The 20,174-nt window shown below is 38.6% G+C and overlaps 1 protein-coding gene across 6 annotated transcripts in view; it reads left to right on the top strand.

The window, feature by feature from the left end:
- LOC101275108 (tyrosine-protein kinase JAK2) overlaps window positions 1–20,174 on the top strand; it is a 375,537-nt gene that overhangs the window by 271,065 nt on the left and 84,298 nt on the right. For all 6 annotated transcript variants that reach the window (XM_049711311.1, XM_049711312.1, XM_049711310.1 and 3 more), the window contains one exon: window positions 5,983–6,232. In XM_049711311.1, the coding sequence (XP_049567268.1) occupies window positions 5,983–6,232 (250 nt within the window). The remainder of the gene's footprint in view (window positions 1–5,982; window positions 6,233–20,174) is intronic.

Raw genomic sequence — 20,174 nt, 5'->3', positions numbered from 1 at the left:
GAAAGCATTTCCTCTAAGATCAGGAACAAGACAAGGTTGCCCACTCTCACCAGTCTTATTCAACATAGTTTTGGAAGTTTTAGCCACAGCAGTCAGAGAAGTAAAAGAAATAAAAGGAATCCAAATTGGAAAAGAAGTAGTAAAGCTGTCACTGTTTGCAGATGACATGATACTATACATAGAGAATCCTAAAGATGCTACCAGAAAACTACTAGAGCTAATCAATGAATTAGGTAAAGTAGCAGGATACAAAATTAATGCACAGAAATCTCTGGCATTCCTATACACTATTGATGAAAAATCTGAAAGTGAAATCAAGAAAACACTCCCATTTACCATTGTAACAAAAAGAATAAAATATCTAGGAATAAACCTACCTAAGGAGACAAAAGACCTGTATGCAGAAAATTATGACACTGATGAAAGAAATTAAATATGATACAAATAGATGGAGAGATATACCATGTTCTTTGATTGGAAGAATCAACATTGTGAAAATGACTCTATTACCCAAAGCAATATACAGATTCAATGCAATCCGTATCAAACTACCACTGGCATTTTTCACAGAACTAGAACAAAAAATTTCACAATTTGTATGGAAACACAAAAGACCCCTAATAGCCAAAGCAATCATGAGAACGAAAAACGGAGCTGGAGTAATCAGGCTCCCTGACTTCAGACTATACTACAAAGCTACAGTAATCAAGACAGTATGGTACTGGCACAAAAACAGAAAGATAGATCAATGGAACAGGATAGAAAGCCCAGAGATAAACCCACGCACATATGGTCACCTTATTTTTGATAAAGGAGGCAGGAATGTACAGTGGAGAAAGGACAGCCTCTTCAATAAGTGGTGCTGGGAAAACTGGACAGGTACATATAAAAGTATGATATTAGAGCACTCCCTAACACCATACACAAAAATAAGCTCAAAATGGATTAAAGACCTAAATGTAAGGCCAGAAACTATCAAACTCTTATAGGAAAACATAGGCAGAACACTGTATGACATAAATCACAGCAAGATCCTTTTTGACTCACCTCCTCCAGAAATGGAAATAAAAACAAAAATAAACAAATGGGACCTAACGAAACTTAAAAACTTTTGCACAGCAAAGGAAACCATAAACAAGACCAAAAGGCAACCCTCAGAATGGGGGAAAATATTTGCAAATGAAGCAACTGACAAAGGATTAATCTCCAAAATTTACAAGCAGCTTATGCAGCTCAATAACAAAAAAACAAACAACCCAATCCAAAAATGGGCAGAAGACCTAAATAGACATTTTATACAGACTGCCAACAAACACACGAAAGAATGCTCAACATCATTAATCATTAGAGAAATGCAAATCAAAACTGCAATGAGATATCATCTCACACCAGTCAGAATGGCCATCATCAAAAAATCTAGAAACAATAAATGCTGGAGAGGGTGTGGAGAAAAGGGGACACTCTTGCACTGCTGGTGGGAATGTGAATTGGTACAGCCACTATGGAGAACAGTATGGAGGTTCCTTAAAAAACTACAAATAGAACTACCATATGACCCAGCAATCCCACTACTGGGCATATACCCTGAGAAAACCATAATTCAAAAAGAGTCATGTACCAAAATGTTCATTGCAGCTGTATTTACAATAGCCAGGAGTTGGAAACAACCTAAGTATCCATCATCGGATGAATGGATAAAGAAGATGTGGCACATATATACAATGGAATATTACTCAGCCATAAAAAGAAACGAAATTGAGTTGTGGTGAGGTGGATGGACCTAGAGTCTGTCATACAGAGTGAAGTAAGTCAGAAAGAGAAAGACAAATACCGTATGCTAACACATATATATGGAATTTAAGAAAAAAATGTCATGAAGAACCTAGGGGTAAGACAGGAATAAAGACACAGATCTACTGGAGAATGGACTTGAGGTTATGGGGAGGTGGAAGGGTAAGCTGTGCCAAAGTGAGGGAGTGGCATAGACATATATACACTACCAAACGTAAAATAGATAGCTAGTCGGAAGCAGCTGCATAGCAGAGGGAGGTCAAGTCGGTGCTTTGTGACCACCTATAAGGGTGAGATAGGGAGGGTGGGAGGGAGGGAGACGTAAGAGGGAAGAGATATGGGAACATATGTATATGTATAACTGATTCACTTTGTTTTAAAGCAGAAACTAACACACCATTATAAAGCAATTATACCCTAATAAAGATGTAAAAAAACACAAGCAATGGTCAAAGGATCTGAATTTTTTCCAAAGACATACAAAAATGGCCAACAGGTACATGAAACGGTAATCAGCGTCATTAATCATCAGGGAAATTCAAATCAAGACCATAGTGAGATATCACCTCACACCTATGAGTATGTCTATCATTCAAAGGACAAAAGATAAAAAATACTGGAGAGGATGTGGAGAAAAGGATCCCTTGTAAGTTTTTGGTGGGAATGTAAACTGGAACAGCCACTATGGAGACAGTATGGCATTCCTCAAGAAATTAAAAATAAAGCTACTACATGATCCAGCAATCCCACTTCTGGGTATATGTCCAATTGAAAGTTAAACATTATTCTGAAGAGATATCTGTACTTCCACATTCATTGCAGCATCATTTGCAACAGCCGAGGTATGGAAACAACCTAAGTATCTGTCAGCAGACGAACAGATGAAGAAAACGTGGGGAATGTATATGTGTGTGTGTGCACACGCTCACACACATACACAGAGGAATATTATTCAGCTTTTAAAAAGGAATACTTGTCATTTGTGACAACGTAGATGAGCCTGGAGTACATCATGCTAAGTGAAATAAGCCAGCGAGAACCACAAATCCTGCATGTTATTACTTATATGTGGAATCTTAAAAAGTTTAGGAAACAGACAGTAGAAAAGTGGTTGCCAGGGTTAGTGGAAATAGAAATGGGTAAAAGGGTAGATTTTCACTTATAAGATAAATAAGTTCTGAGGATCTGTGTATAACGTGACTGTGGTTGATAGCACTGTGTTGTAGAATTGAAATTTTCTAAAGAGTAGAATTTAAATGTTCCCTCACCCACCAAAACGGTAAATTTATGAGGTTGATGGAGATGTTGACTTAATGGGGGGAGCCTTTCACAATGTATACATATATATTAAATCATCATGTTTTATACTTTAAATATTTTATTTGTTAATTATACCTTAGTATAGCTGAAAAAAATTTATTTCAAAGACTACAACAGAAAAACCCTTAATGCCGCATTGAGAGATCTACTAAAATACATATTTCAATAAGAAAAAGTGAGTCCAAAAGGAAGGCATAGGATCCAAAATAATGGTAAGCACAAACTGATGGCATTCTAGCATATTTGCTCTTTAATGGCTAAGAATTCATCTGATGGCTTTCTATAGCTGAGTAATAGAGATGGTGTAATAGAGTACGAGAAATATTTTTAAAAATTTCTATTTTTGAACAAATGAAAATTGTTTAAATTTGCGTATCCAAATGCAGAGGAACTTCAAAAATCTGGCAGTTTTGCTCACAATTGCCAGTTTTTTGTTTTATTTTTACACACTGGTAGTTTTATATTATTTGAATAAGTATTAACTCTAGTATTATCTCTAATAGAATAAGGTTCTTGTAGTTGAATGTAGAACTGTGTTTCATATTGCAGTTCACTTAATAATCACTTTATTTATTTAATATCTGTATTTAGAACAGTGCCTGGCATATAGTAGATGCTGTGCAAGTGTGTTTGCTATTATTCCCGTCCTCTTCCTTCACGTAGCTCATGATTTAAATGATTACGTCTGTGAGGAAGGTTGTCAAATTTTCAGGTCTTCCAAATATCAGTCTCATGTTTTAGCTGCCAGCTAGATTTTGGTCTAATTGCCCTGCTTTCGTTCCTAATAAAAGTCTGTAAAACAGTAGTCTTTATTCTCCTCACCTTCCAAAGTCAAGGGACAAAGTCCTTCTAATAATGGTATTACAGATCTCCCAAGTTTGAAATCCTCATACTATCTTTTACTTCTGGCTTCTATATTCAGTTAGTCCTCATGGTGCATCAAGTCTTCCTCTTTTATTACCTCTAACCATCCAACTGTTGCTGTTTCAGTTCAGGATCTTAGTACTGCCTAGGTTATTGTAATAGCTTTCTGACTATATCACTTCACCTTTCTGATCATTATTGACTGTGGGATAAAGTTTAAATTCTTTGGTCTGACATTTGGACCTTCTTTTATTTCGTACTGTATCAGTTAGGATTGCACTTACTTATACATAATAAGGTGTCTGGTGGTTGGTAGGGGATTCCTGACATTGATTCAGCTACTTAAGGTTACCAGGTCGTTTATTCTCTTGGCCTTTCCTTCATGGTTACATGGTGTTAAGGTGACTGCCCTACCTATATTCATGCTTAGATTCAGACAGAAGGTGAAGGGGAAAAAGTAAAAGGAGACATGCCAGCTACGTCAGCCTTTTTTTAAGGAGTGGTCCTGAAAGTACCACCCAGCAACTTTCACGTAAATCTCATTTGCTTAAACTGGTTCACATGGCTATCCATGGGGAAGTAGAGGTTTTTTGGGGGGGTACATTGGTATACCCCCCCATTTGGGCTTTTGTATCAAGGAAGAAGGGGAAAATGCATACTGGGTATGTAGCTGCAGTTTTGTTACAAGTATCCAGGTCTTAGTTGTGGCGTGCAGGCTCTTTGTTGCAGCATGCAGGCTCCTCTCTAGTTGTGGCGTGTGGGTTTTCTCTCTCTAGTTGTGGCGCACAGGCTCCAGGGTGCGTGGGCTCTGTAGTTTGCAGCACCCGGGCTCTCGTGTTGAGGCGTGGGAGCTCGGTAGTTGTGGCACGTGGGCTTAGTTGCCCCACGGCATGTGGGATCTTAGTTCCCTGACCAGGGATTGAACCAGCGTCCCCTGTATTGCAAGGCAGATTCTTTACCACTGGAGCACCAGGGAAGTCCCTATCCATCTGTATTTTTAATCTTTTCCTAAATGGTATAATTTCTCAAATACTTCACTCAGACCAATAAATTATTGAACATATCTTGTATCTTTCTACTCTTCAGAACAGTTCCACTCTTCCAGAACGTTCTTCCTCTTCCATCCATCAAAATCCAATCCATGCTTCAAGAACAGTTTTAAATATGACCTCGTCTAATAAAGCTCATCAGTTAATCCCAGCTTGAAATGTTATTTTTCCCTTCCAGATTCCAATAAGCAATTGTCAGAGTAATCTGTTGAGAAATCATGTTGCTTTGTGGAATCTCTTCTTCTGTTGTCTGTAACTGATTTTGTTTGTTCTGTTAGTGTTATATATTTATATTGTGGTTCCTCAGTGTATAAGCTTCAGTTTTATTGTCATTGTCCACAGGAAGTTTATAATTTTGATATCTCTCACTGTGCTTTGTATATAGTAGTATAGGCATACCTCATTTTATTGTGCTTCCCCGATACTGGTTTTTTACAATTGAAGGTTTGTGGCAGCCCCGTATTAAGCAAGTCTATCAATGCCAATTTCCCAAAAACATTTGCTCACTTCACGTCTCTTTGTCACATTTGATACTTCTTGCAATATTTCAAACTTGTTCATTATTATTATATTTGTTATGGTGATCTATGATCAGTGACCTTTGATAATACTATTGTGAAAAGATTACAAATCGTTGAAGGCTCAGATGATGGTTAGCAATAAAGTATTTTTAAATTAAGGTATGTACAATTTTTTTTTAGACATAATGCTATTGCATACTCAGTGTACTACAGTATAGTGTAAATATAACTTTTATAGGTACTGGGAGACCAATAAATTTGTGTGACTTTATTGCACTGGTCTGGAACAGAACCCTCAGTATCTGAGAAATGACTGTACATGATACTTATTCAGTTAATGGATTTGACAGAGTCATTGCTGTCAGTGAAGACTTCTTTATATATGAAGGATAACTTATGAATATCACTTCCATTTGTAACTTTGGTTTCTCTTACAGGCAAATGTTCTGAAAAAAGACTGCATGGGAATGGCATGCCTTACAATGACAGAAATGGAAGGAACATCCTCATCTCCTGTACATCAGAATGGTGATATTCCTGGAAATGCTAATTCTGTGAAGCAAATAGATCCAATCCTACAGGTCTATCTTTATCATTCCCTTGGAAAAGCTGAGGGGGATTATCTGAAGTTTCCAACTGGGGAGTATGTTGCAGAAGAGATTTGTGTTGCTGCTTCTAAAGCTTGTGGTAAGTGTTAAAAAGCAGTGTTTTTCTTCTTATTAATATATCCGTACTTTAATTATGCTACTCTTAACACAATGTACATGTATAATGTATTTTTATGCTTCTGTGACTGACAAGTGTTTTCATATGCATATAAAATGAGAATATCACTAAAGTAGAATTTAAGGTAAATTCTGTGTTGAGCTAGTGGTATAGACTGAATGTTTGTGTTCCCCAAAATTCGTGTTGAAACCTACTCCTCTAATGTGATGAGTTTGGAAGTGGGGCTTTCGAGAGATGAATCAGTTATGAGGGTGGATTCCTCATCAGTGGGACTGGTATCTTTGTTAAAGAGACAACTGAGAGTTCCTTTGCTCCTTCTACCATGTGTGGACATAGCATGAAGATGAATAAGAAGATGAACTATCTATGAACCAGGAAATGGGTCCTCATTAGACACCACATCTGCCAGCACCTTGATTTTGTACTTCCAAACCTCCAGAAATGTGAGAAATACATTTCTATTTTTTTTATAAACCACCTTGTCTGTGGTATTTTTGTTACAGTATCCTGAATGAACTAAAACAAAAATTGGTACTGAGAAGTGGAGGAGTGCTGTAATAAATTCCTAAAAATGTTGAAGTGGCTTTGGAACCTGGGTAATGGGTAATGGAAGAGTTTTGAGGTGCATGCTAGAAAAAGCCTACATTGTTGTGAACAGGAGATTCTGGTGTGGACTCTAAAGGAGGAGAGGTGTACAGAAAAACCTCAATCTTCTTAGAGAACACCTGTGTAATCCTGAGCAGAATATTGGTAGAATTGTGTACTGTAAAGACCATTCTGATAAGATCTCGGGTGGAAATGAGGACTGTGTTATTGGAAACTGAAAGAAAAGTGATCCTTGTTGTAAAGTGTCAAAGAACTTGGCTGAGTTATGTTCATGTTTTAGTGCTTTGTAAAATGTAGAGCTTGTGAGCAGTGAAATTGGATATTTACTTGAAGTAATTTCTAAACAAAGGTTTGAAGGTGTGGCTTTGAGCCCTCCTAACTGCTTATAGTTGTAAAAAGTTAATAAACAGAAACCTCAATAAAATAGAATCAGGAGACCAGAAGGGGGAGTTCTCATGCTCTGCAAGGATACCAGAGCCCAAGAGGAAGAAGACTCCTCTTCTTTGCTGGCAAGGACTCAAACAATGAAAAACCTTGGGCTTCTTGTTTACTGTAGCCCTCCCCTCTAGGACAGTGTTCTCCTTCCCTTGCCTTGGGGGAGCTTCCATGTGGCTCACCATGATTGCAGACCCCAGATTGCAGTTCTCTGCTGATCCCAAATAAATCCATCTTTTCTGGAAAAATACCTGGCAGCCTGTTTGTTTTAGGTCAACATAGTATAATAAGAGAGAAATAACTTACAGGCATAATTATAAATGTTAAGCAAAAAGGAAGCAGGACTTAAAAATTTGGAAAATTCCCCACCTATCCAAAAGATGAGAAAGCCTGTTCAGTAGAGAACACTAAGGGTGTGGCCAAGCAACCATTTGTTAAGATTAGTGTGGATAAGCCATCTCAACAGGAACCAGATGCTGCTACCTAAAACAATGGAAGAATGACCCTGAAGACAGTTCAGAAATCACCAGGACTGCTGTCTTAGCACAGGGCCTGGAGGCAGAATGATTTCAAAGGAGGAGATGCCAGTGTTTGGAGACCTTGAGCTTGCTGCTTGGTGCTACCTCACCTTGAGGGCTCTGCTGGTGCACTGCCGGTGCTGAGCTCCTTGGCTGCCCCAGGTGTGATTCTGGCAGCCCCTGGTGCAGCAGCTGCCTCTCAGCAGGGTGCAGGCAACAAACTGGTGGAATAAGCCATCTCCACTAGTGGAGAATGCACAGGCCCAGGGGGCATGTCTGACTCCACCTAGATTTCAAAGAACAGGAGCCATCCAAATCCACTAGGGCAGGGCCGCCAGGAGCCTTAGGTGCCCACCCTCTGCCCAGCAAAGCTGAAGGGGCAGGAATGCTGCCCAAGTGGGTCCTGTAGGTAGGACCTCTGCTTCAGTGGGCCTGGAGGGCAGAGTATCAAGTTAGAGGATTATTCATGGACCTTAAGGTCTAATGGAATTTGCCCTGTTGGGTTTTAGACTTGCTTGAGACTTGTCACACCTTTCTTCTAAATATCTGTTCTGTGCCTGTTCTGCCATTGTATTTTGGAAGCACATAACTTGTTTAATTTCACAGGTTTACAGCTGGAGAACCTCAGGATGAATTGTACCTTGAGTCTCATCCAAATCTGCTTTAGATGATATTTAGATGAGACTTTGAACTCAGACTTGGAGTTGATGTTGGAATGAGTTAACACTTTTGGGGCCATTGGGAATAGAATGAACATATTTTGAATGTGAGAAGGATGTTATTTTGGGGGGTCCAGGAACAGAATGCTGTAGATTGAATGTATCTCTTCTCCCTCAAATTCATATGTTGAAACCTAATCTCCCAGTGTGATTGTATTTGGCGGTGGGGTGATCAGGATATAAGGTTAAGTATCACCTTCTCTCAGTTGCTTTTCTACCCATTTGTGGCTCAGTTATAGAACTTGTCTCTTTGGATTATGGATATTCGTGTCTCTTTTTTCAGGATACAGTCAGTTGTGGTATAGTGTGAAATAGGTGTTCCTAAAATGCACTATGCTCTGCAGAATTGTGCAATAAAAACCATAGGGCTTAGAGGAAAAATGAGATTAGTGGCATAACATAAACTTCGTGACATTAAAAAGAACAATAAAAACAGCACATGTTAAATGGTAACAAAATATATAAAATCTGAAATATATTTGGCACTTTACCTTAAAGTCTTGAAGCTTGCTTGTGGAAGTGGGCGCTGGAAAGGTTGCATCTTGTGAGTTAGTGTGAGGCTGTAGAAGGAAAGTATCTGAGATCACATGAGAAGTTGTAACACCACATATAGATGGCTGTGGCTCATAACATACATGGTAAACTGTATGTTCCATGTATGTTCTCAGTTTGGACGCCAGGCTGAAGGAGTACCCCCTATGTGAGACATGATGTTCTCCTGGTAAAAGGCAAAAGAACATGAGGACTGCTGGAAACGAAATACCTCCCTACTGCCTCTGCTTGGAACTAACACACTCTCAGTTCTTCTCAGATTCCATTGGCCAAACCAAGTCATATGGCCAAGCCAGTGTTAGTCAGATGGGGTGGTCCTCTCAGGGACTGGGAAGAGAAAAGTGAGTATTTGTGAGCAGTGATGTAGTCTGCTACACTTTTCCCTCTTGACCACAAATAATTTCTTTCTTCAGTATTGAGAATAAATTTTCTCCTTCCCCAGTGAGGATACCCAAAGGTGTCATTGAATCAGGCTTAAAATCCAGGCTCTCCCTGTATTCTCTCAGTCATGTCCAGATGTTATTCTGCTTGATTCAGAGAATCTGTGAACTGAAAAGACAATTATTCTGATATCATATCTACAGCCTTGACAAGTTATATTTCAAAGATATGATATGAGATAGTTTTCCCTAGCATAGAGACAGCAAGGTTTAGACAAAATAGCTATGTAGAGTTATCTTTTGGAATCCTCCCACCTCTCTCTGAGCCCTATGCCAGTTACTCTTTCTTGACTGAGGTACTCACGTATCTAGTATCCTCATATTCCTTTCCATTCCCATCCCCAAATGCCCTTTATTGTATCTAGCTGCAATCAGAACTTACGTTGATGACCCTTTGTTAAGTATGGTTTTGATGATAAAATAATTTGCAGTAAGTTATAAATGACAAATAGTTTTAATATTTAGATATTTGTATTTATTGAAGAATCTTGATCTGTAGTAACCTCTAATTGTAAAAAATGTTTAGGGGAAATGTATTCCTTTAAAATGACCTTTACTCTTTTCTCAATCCCCAAAGAGTAGAATATTGAGTTAATGTTATAGCTGTACCTCATTCACCTCTTTCAGCTAGCTAAAATTTATTGACACTGTGTTAAGTGCTTTATGTGTGTTACTCAATTCTTACAGCAGCACTAGGGTGTGTAGATGTTGTAGTGTAAGCACCTGACAATTAGCTTTTAAAAAAAGTTTTTACTTTATATTGGAACATAGTTGATTAACAATGTTGTGTTAGTTTCAGGTGTACAGCAAAGTGATTTAGTTATACATATACATGTATCTATTCTTTTACAAATTCTTTTCCCATTTAGGTTATTACAGAATATTGAGCAGAGTTCCCTGTGCTATACAGTAGGTCCTTGTTGGTTATCTATTTTATTTTATTTTATTTTAAAAATTTATTTATTTTTATTTTTGGCTGTGTTGGGTCTTCATTGCTGTGCGCGGGCTTTCTCTAGTTGCGGCGAGCGGGGGCTACTCTTCATCGAGGTGTGTGGGCTTCTCATTGCAGTGGCTTCTCGTTGCAGAGCATGGGCTCTAGGTGTGTGGGCTTCCATAATTGTGGCACGTGGGTTTCCGTAGTTGTGGCTTGTGGGCTCTAGAGCACAGGCTCAGTAATTGTGGCGCACAGGCTTAGTTGCTCTGTGGCATGTGGGATCTTCCCAGACCAGGGCTCAAACCCATGTCCCCTGTGTTGGCAGGCGGATTCTTAACCACTGCACCACCAGGGAAGCTCGGTTATATATTTTAAATATAGCAGTGTGTACATGTAAATCCCAAACTCCCAATCTATCCATCTCCCCCATCCTTCCCCACCGGTAGCCATAAGTTCTCTAAGTCTGTGAGTCTGTTTCTGTTTTGTAAATAAGTTCATTTGTATCATTTTTTTTTTAGATTCTGCATATAAGTGATATCATATGATACTTGGCTTTCTCTGTCTGACTTACTTCACTTAGTATGATAATCTCCAGGTCCTCTATGTTGCCACAAATGGTATTATTTCATTCTTTTTTATGGCTGAGTAATATTCCACTGTATATATGTACCACACCTTCTTTATACATTCCTCTGTCAATGGACATTTAGGTTGCTTCCATGTATTAGCTATTGTAAATAGTGCTGCAATGAACATTGAAGTGCATGTATCCTTTCAAACCATGTTTTTCTCTGGATATACGCCCAAGAGTGGGATTGCTGGCTCATATGGTAGCTCTATTTTTAGATTTTTAGGGAGCCTCCAAAATGTTCTCCATAGTGGCTGTACCAATTTACAGTCCCACTGTTGTTTGCACAACAGTGCAAAAGAGTTCCCTTTTCTCCACACCCTCTCCAGCATTTATGGTTTATAGATTTTTTGATGATGGACATTCTGACTGGTGTGAGGTGATATCTTGTAGATTTGATTTGTATTTCTCTAATAATGAGCAATGTTGAGCACCTTTTCATGTGCCTCTTGGCCATCTATATGTCTTCTTTGGAGAAATGTCTATTCAGGTTTTCTGTCCATATTTTGATTGGGTTGTTTGCTTTTTTGATATGCATGAGGTGTTTGTAAATATTGGAGACTAATCCTTTGTCAGTCACATGGTTTGTAAATATTTTCTCCCATTCTGTGGGTTGTCTTTTCGTTTTGATTATGGTTTGCTTTGCTGTGCAAAAGCTTTGAAGTTTCATTAGGTCCCATTTGTTTATTTTTGTTTTTATTTCCATTTCTGGGGGAGGTGGGTCAAAAAGGATCTTGCTGTGATTTATGTCATAGAGTGTTCTGCCTATGTTTTCCTCTAAGAGTTTGATAGTGTCTGGCCTTACATTTAGGTCTTTAATCCATTTTGAGTTTATTTTTGTGTATGCTGTTAGGAAATGTTCTAATTTCATTCTTTTACGTGTAGCTGTCCAGTTTTCCCAGCACCACTTATTGAAGAGGCTGTCTTTTCTCCATTGTATATTCTTGCCTCCTTTATCAAAGATAAGGTGATATGTGCGTGGATTTATCTCTGGGCTTTCTGTCCTGCTTCCTTGATCTATATTTCTGTTTTTGTACCAGTACCATACTATCTTGATTACTGTAGCTTTGTAGTAGAGTCTGAAGTCCAGGAGCCTGATTCCTTGAGCTCCATTTTTCTTTCTCAAGATTGCTTTGGCTATTAGGGGTCTTTTGTGTTTCCATACAAATTGTGAAATTTTTTGTTCTAGTTCTGTGACAAACGCCATTGGTAATTTGATAGGGATTGCATTGAATCTGTAGCTTGCCTTGGGTAGTATAGTCATTTTGATAATATTGATGGTTCCAGTCCAAGAACGTGTTATATCTTTCCATCTGCTTGTATCATCATCAATTTCTTTCATCAGCATCTTAATAGTTTTTAGAGTACAGGTCCTTTGTCTCCTTAGGTAGGTTTATTCTTAGGTATTTTATTCTTTTTGGTGTGATGGTAGATGGGATTGTTTCTTGAATTTCTCTTCCTGATCTTTCGTTGTTAGTGTATAGAATGCAACAGATTGCTATGTGTTAATTTTGTATCCTGCAACTTTACTGAATTCATTGATGAGCTCTAGTAGTTTTCTGGTAGCATCTTTAGGATTTTCCATGTATAGTATCATGTCATCTGCAAACAGTGACAGTTTTACTTCTTCCAACTTGGATTCCTTTTATTTCTTTTTCTTATCTCATTGCTGTGGCTAGGACTTCCAAAACTATGTTGAATAAAAGTGGTGAGAGTGGACATCCTTGTTTTGTTCCTGATCTTAGAGGAAATGCTTTCAGGTTTTCACCATTGAGTATGATATTAGCTGTAGGTTTCTCATATATGGCCTTTATTATGTTGAGGTAGGTTCCTTACATGCCCGCTTTCCAGAGAGTTTTTTTATCATAAATGGGTATTGAGTCAAAAGCTTTTCTGTATCTATTGGGATTATCATATAGTTTTTATTCTTCAATTCTTTGATGTGGTGATTCACACTGATTGATTTGCGAACATTGAAAAATCTCTGCATTCCTTGGGTAAATCCCACTTTGGTCATGGTGTATGATCTTTTTAATGTATTGTCGGATTCGAATTGGTAGTATTTTGTTGAGGCTTTTTGCGTCTATGTTTATCAGTGATATTGGCGTGTAATTTTCTTTTTTTGTGGTATCTTTGTCTGGTTTTGGTATCATGGTAATGGTGGCCTCATAGAATGAGTTTGAGAGTGTTCCTTCCTCTGCAGTTTTTTGGAATAGTTGCAAAAGTTTAGGTATTAACTCTTCTGTAGATGTTTGATAGAATATGCTTGTGAAGCCATCTGGTCCTGGACTTTATTAGTTGGGAGTTTTTAAATCACATTTTCAATTTCAGTACTTCTGATCCATCTGTTCATATTTTCTATTTCTTCCTGGTTTAGTTTTGGGAAATTGTACCTTTTTAAGAATTTGTCCACTTCTTCCAGGTTGTCCATTTTATTGGCGTATAGTTGCATGTAGCAGTCTCTTATGATCCTTTGTATTTCTGTGATGTCCATTGTAACTTCTTTTTCATTTTTAATTTTATTGGTTTGAGCCCTCTCCCCCTTTTTCTCGATGAGTCTGGCTAAAGGTTAATCAATTTTATTTAACTTCTCAAAGAACCAACCTTTAATTTCATTGATCTTTTCTTTTTTCTTAGTTTCTATTTCATTTCTTTCTGCTCTGATCTTTATGATTTCTTTCATTCTACTAATTTTGGGTTTTGTTTGTTCTTTTTGCTTTAGGTGTAAGGTTAGGTTTTTCATTTGAGATTTTTTCTTGTTTCCTGAGGTAAGATTGTATTGCTATAAACTTCCCTCTTAGAACTGCTTTTGCTGTGTCCCGTAGGTTTTGGATTGTCGTGCTTTTGTTTCCATTTGTCTGTAGGTATTTTTTGATTTCCTCTTTGATTTCTTCAGTGATCTGTTGGTTGTTTAGTAGCATATTGTTTAGCTTCCACGTGTTTCCGTTTTTTACAGTTTTTTTGGTCTCCTAGTTAATTTCTAATCTCATAGCATTGTGGTCGGAAAAGATGCTTGATATGATTTCAGGGTTCTTAAATTTACTGAGGCTGGCTTTGTGGCACAGCATGTGTTCACTCCTGGAGAATGTTCCATGTGCACTTGAGAAGAATGTGTATTCTGCAGCTTTCGGATGGAACGCTCTATAAAAATTAAATACATCTGGTCTAATGTGTTATTTAAGTCATGTGTTTCCTAATTGATTTTCTGTCTGGATGATCTGTTCATTGATGAAAGTGGAGTGTTCAAGTCCCCCACTATTATTTTGTTACTGTTGATTTCTCCCTTTATGGCTGTTAGTACTTACCTCCTTTAATGAGGTGCTCCTGTGTTGGATACGTATATATTTACAATTGTTATATCCTCTTTTTGGATTGACCCCTTGATCATTATGTAGTGTCCTTCTTTGTCTCTTGTAACAGTCTTTATTTTAATGTCTATTTTGTCTGATATGAGTATTGCTACTCCAGCTTTCTTTTGATTTCCATGTGCATGGAATACCTTTTTCCATTCCCTCAGTTTCAGTCTGTATGTGTTCCTAGATCTGAAGTGGACCTCTTGTAGTCAGCATATATACGAGTCTAGTTTTTGTATCCATTCAGCCAGTCTGTGTCTTCTGTTTGGAGCATTTAATTTGTTTACATTTAAGATAATTATCAATATGTATATTCTTATTGCCATTTTGTTAACTGTTTTGGATTTATTTTTGTAGGTCTTTTTTCTTCCCTTACTCTTTTGTTCTCTTGAGATTTGATAACTAACTTTAGTGTTGTGTTTGGATTCCTTTCTCTTTTTTTTTTTACGTGTATCTATTGTAGATTTTCAGTTTACAGTGGCCATGAGGTTTTGATGTAGCAGTCTGTATATAAACAAAATTGTTATAAGTTACTGATCTTTTAATTTCAAATGCATTTCCAGTATCCTGCAGTTGTGCTCTCCTCTTCTCACAACTGCTGGTTTTGATATCATATTTCTGTGTTGATGACTTCCTACCTTTACTGTATGTTTGCCTTTACTGGTGAGCTTTTCCATTTGTAATTTTCTTGTTTCTAGTTGTGGACTTTTCTTTTCAGCTTTGAAACGTTCCTTTAGCATTTGTTGCAGAGCTGTTCTGGTGGTGCTGAATTGTCTTAGCTTTTGCTTGTCTGTAAAGCTTTTGATTTCTCTGTCGAATCTGAAGGAGATCCTTGCTGGGTAGAGTATTCTTGGTTGTAGGTTCTTCCCTTTCATCACTTGAAATATATTGTGCCACTCCCTTCTGACCTGCAGAGTTTCTGCTGAGAAATCAGCTGATAACCTTATGGGAGTTTCTTTGTATGTTATTGGTTACTTTTCCCTTGTTGCTTTTAATATTTTTTTCTTTGTCTTTAATATTTGTCAGTTTGATTACTGTGTGTCTCGGCGTGTTCCTCCTTGAATTAATCCCGTATGGGACTCTCTGTGCTTCCTTGAGTTGGGTGGCTGTCTACTTTCCCACGTTAGGAAGTTTTCAGCTATTACTCTTCAAATATTTTCTCAGGTCTTTTCTCTCTCTCTTCTCATTATGGGACCCCTATAATGTGAATGTTGGTGCTTTCAGTGTTATTCCAGAGGTCTCTGAGGCTGTCCTCATTTCTTTCATCCTTTTTACTTTATCCTGTTGTGAGGCAGTGATTTCCACCATTCTGTCTTCCAGCTCACTTATGCATTTTTCTGCCTTAGTTATTCTGCTATTGATTCCTTCAGGTGTATTTTTCATTTCAGTTATTGTGTTGTTGATCTGTTTGTTCTTTAGTTCTAGGTCTTTGTTAAACATTTCTTGTATCTTCTTGATCTGTGCTTCCATTCTTTTTCCAAGATCTTGGTTCGTCTTCACTATCATTACTCTGAATTCTTTTTCTGGTGGATTGCCTATGTCCACTTCATTTAGCTGTTCTTCTTGGGTCTTATCTTATTCCTTCATCTGGGACATATTCCCCTGCCATCTCATTTTGTCTAACTTTCTGTGATTGCAGTTTCTTTTTCACAGACTGCAGAATTGTAGTTATTGCTTCTGCTGTCTTCCCTCCGGTGGATGAGGGTGTGTAAGAGGCTTGTGGGAGGGACTGGTTCCTGTCCATTTGTGGGAGGGACTGGTTCCTGCCCATTGGTGGGTGGAACTGGGTCTTGTCCCTCTGGTGGTCAGGGCCATGCTCAGAAAGACTTTAAACCCTGTCTGGTGATGGGTGGGGCTGTGTTCCTGACCTGTTGATTGTTTGGCCTGAGGCATCCCAGCATTGGAGCCTTCAGGCTGTTGGGTGGGGCTAGGTCTTGGGGAGAAAATGGCAGCCTGCAGGAGGGCTCACATGGATGAGTACTCTCCAGAACTACTGCTGCCAGCGTCTCTGTCCCCGCAGTGAGCCACAGCCACCCCTTGCTCTGCAGGAGACCCTCCAGTACTAGCAGGTAAGTCTGGCCTGGTCTCTTAATGAGGTTACTGCTTTTTTCCCTGGCCCCTGGTATGCACGAGACCTTGTGTGCACCCTTTAAGAGTGGAATTTCTGTTTCCCCTAGTCAAACCCCACTGGCCTTCAAAGCCAAATTCTCTGGGGGCTCCTCCTCCCATTGCCTGACCCCCAGATTGGGGAGCCTGACATGGGGCCCAGGAGTTTCACTCCTGTGGGAGAACTTCTGTGGTATAATTATTTTCCAGTTTCTGGTTCGTGCACCTGGTGGGTATGGGATTTGCTTTTATTGCGATTGTGCCTCTCCTGTCGTCTTGTTGTGGCTTCTTCTTTGTCTTTGGATGGAGGGTATCTTTTTTGGTAGGATCCAGCGTTTTTTTGTCAATGATTGTTCAGCAGCTAGTTGTGATTTTAGTGTTTTCGTAAGAAGGGGTGAGTTCACATCTTTCTCCTCCACCATTTTGAGACTTTCCCAGGAAGATTAATTTGGAAGAGGGTTCATCTTTAGGAAACTTCTTGCATGAATGGCTACCAGCAGAGAAGAGCTTTCTGCTCACCACACTCCTAGTTAGTACTGTAGCCAGGAATTCCAGCTGTAGCTATTTCTTGGAAATCACAGTGAGGCCGAAAGTCAGGGTCCTGAAGGATTGTTTGCTCCTGGAGTTATCCGACAACTAGCTTTGTTGATTGCAGTGTGTCTGGTATTAAGCTTTTGATTGTCTAGGTAGCCACTTGAAAGACATCCATTTCAAATAAACAAATTGCCAGCTATAGGACTAGATAAAGAGCCAGGCCACCCTACCCATGAAGTTCCTTTTTTTAAAGAGGTCTGACTTAGATAACTTAGATACTGACCATTTGACCTCTTGCTTTTCGCTTCTTGTGCTTTCATTCCTGCTTTATGTTTTAAATTCATCAATAAAAAGAAACCTGTGAAACCCTAGGCACCTCACTCTCAACCCCAGGAAAGACAGAACCCCGGGTTTGCATTCACTAGCTCTCTACCTGTGACCTTGCTGTGTGGCCAGGACTTGTGAATAATAAACGTTGTTTATTTTTCACAGTTCCCCGGTGGTTGTTGCTGAAGTACGTCTTGTAATCATAGTAAGATCCATAAGGGCTAGTCCAGCATCAGTATTGATTCTGGAAGGGGAAATGTCTGTGGGGGTTGCCTTAGTTCTGGGTGGGTCTTTAGGTACTTCTGGCCAGTAGCAACGTTATTGCTAGGCTGAGACTGACACAGAACAAGGTACTATGTTTATCTCTCTTTTAAAGTGAGGAAATTGACCAAATGACTTTTATTCTTTAATTTGATCTTAGAATTCCTTTTGGAAGTAGAGTTTTCAAGGCCCTAATCTTTTTTTTTTTTGCGGTACGCGGGCTTCTCACTGCTGTGGCCTCTCCCGTTGCGGAGCAGAGGCTCCGGCTGCACAGGCCCAGCGGCCATGGCTCACGGGCCTAGCCGCTTTGCGGCATGTGGGATCTTCTCGGACTGGGGCACGAACCCGTGTCCCCTGCATCGGCAGGTGGACTCTCAACCACTGCGCCACCAGGGAAGCCCCTGGCCCTAATCTTAAATACTGAAAAATGTGACCAGTCAAGAGGTGGTTCAGGCATTCATTCAGCCAAGCCAACACCCATGGAGCCATCTAACCCTGAATCATACCAGTGGGTGTGAAGTAGTATCTCATGTTTATTTTTTGTAAAAGCTGTATTGATATGTAACTCAATATCATATATTTCAAGTAATACATTTCATATATTTTTGCAAAAGCTTTATTGATATATAATTCAATATCATACATTCCAAGTCATATATTTCACGTTTTAAATATGTACAATTCAGTAGTGTGTACTATCCTCACAGAGTTGTCCAACCATCACCATAATCAATTTTAGAACTTTTTCTTCTCCCCCAAGAAAACCCTGTGCTTATTGGGTATCACTTCCCAACTCTCCATCCCTCCCCAGTCTTAGGCAACCACTAAACTACTTTCTGTCTTAGTAAATTTGCCTTTCTGTCTCAATAAATTTGGATTATATAATATTTGGCCTTTTTTTACTGGCTTCTTAAACTCATATAATGTTTATAAGTTTCATTCATGTTGTATCATTTATCAGTACTTAATTCTTTCATGGCTGAATAATATTGTGTTGATATACTACATTGTGTTGTGTTGATATACTTCTTGTTTAACCACTGATCAGTTGATGGATATTTGGGCTGTTTCCAACTTTTGGCTATCATGAATAATGTTTCTGTGAACATTTGTGTACAAGTTTTTCTGTGGACGTATGACTTCATTTCTGTTGTGTATAAATCTAGGATTGCTGGGTCAAATGGTAATCTTTTTTTTTTTTTTTTTTTTTGTGGTACATGGGCCTCTCACTGCCGTGGCCTCTCCCATTGCAGAGCACAGGGTCCGGATGTGCAGGCTCAGCGGCCATGGCTACTCCGTGGCTTGATAGATCCCCTATCAAGTATATTATTTGGATATATTTTCTCCCATTTTTGTGCTTTGTCTTTTCATTATCTGGATCTGGATGGTGTCCTTTGAATCAAATATTTTTAATTTTAATGAGGCCCAGTTTATCAACTTTAGTTATTGTTGCTTGTGTTTTTATGTCATATCTAAGAATCCATTTACCAAATCTAAGGTCATGACAAATTCCCCTTGCATTTTCTTTTCTAGGAGTTTTACAATTTTTGCTTTGATTCATTTTGAGTTGATTTTTGCAGATGGTCTGAGGTAGGGATTCAGTGTTATTCTTTTGCATGGGAATATCCATTTATTACTGACTTATTCCATTTTGTGTAGTGTTTTTAAAGTTCATCCATGTTGTACCATATATTAGTACATCATTCTTCTATGGCTGAATAATATCAAATACATGGTACAACATGGATGAACCTTACAAAAATTGTGTGAGGTGTAAGATGCGAGTAACAAATAAATGTTTACATGTAGATCACAGCACTCTTTGATGAAGAGACTTTGATTTCCTCACTCAGTAGTCTCAGATCACTTGGCAAAATCTCGTTGGTCCATAGACAAATTGGCTTATCTCTGGATTTTCAGTTCTATTCCATTGGGCTGTATTTCTCTCCTACTGCCAGTACCACACTGTTTGGATCATTATAGCTTTGTAGTAAGTTTTTTTTTTTTGCCCATTTTTGGATTGGGTAGTTTGTTTTTTTTGATCTTGAGCTGCATGAGCTGCTTGTATATTTTGGAGATTAATCCTTTGTCAGTTGCTTCATTTGCAAATATTTTGTCCCATTCTGAGGGCTGTCTTTTTGTCTTGTTTATGGTTTCCTTTGCTGTGCAAAAGCTTTTAAGTTTCATTATGTCCCATTTGTTTATTTTTATTTCCATTTCTCTAGGAGGTGGGTCAGAAAGGATCTTGCTGTGATTTATGTCATAGAGTGTTCTGCCTGTGTCTTCCTCTAAGAGTTTTAAAGTGTCTGGCCTTACATTTAGGTCTCTAATTCATTTTGAGTTTATTTTTGTGTATGGTGTTAGGAAGTGTTCTAATTTCATTCTTTTACATGTAGCTGTCCAGTTTTCCCAGCACCACTTATTGAAGAGGCTTTCTTTTTTCCATTGTATATTCTTAGCTCCTTTATCAAAAATAAGGTAACCGTATGT

Source organism: Orcinus orca, chromosome 6 (genome assembly GCF_937001465.1).
Source record: "Orcinus orca chromosome 6, mOrcOrc1.1, whole genome shotgun sequence".
In the NCBI taxonomy this organism is placed as follows: domain Eukaryota; kingdom Metazoa; phylum Chordata; class Mammalia; order Artiodactyla; family Delphinidae; genus Orcinus; species Orcinus orca.
The sequence above is the reverse complement of the archived record's forward strand: the minus strand, read 5'-3'. Positions and strand labels throughout refer to the sequence as shown.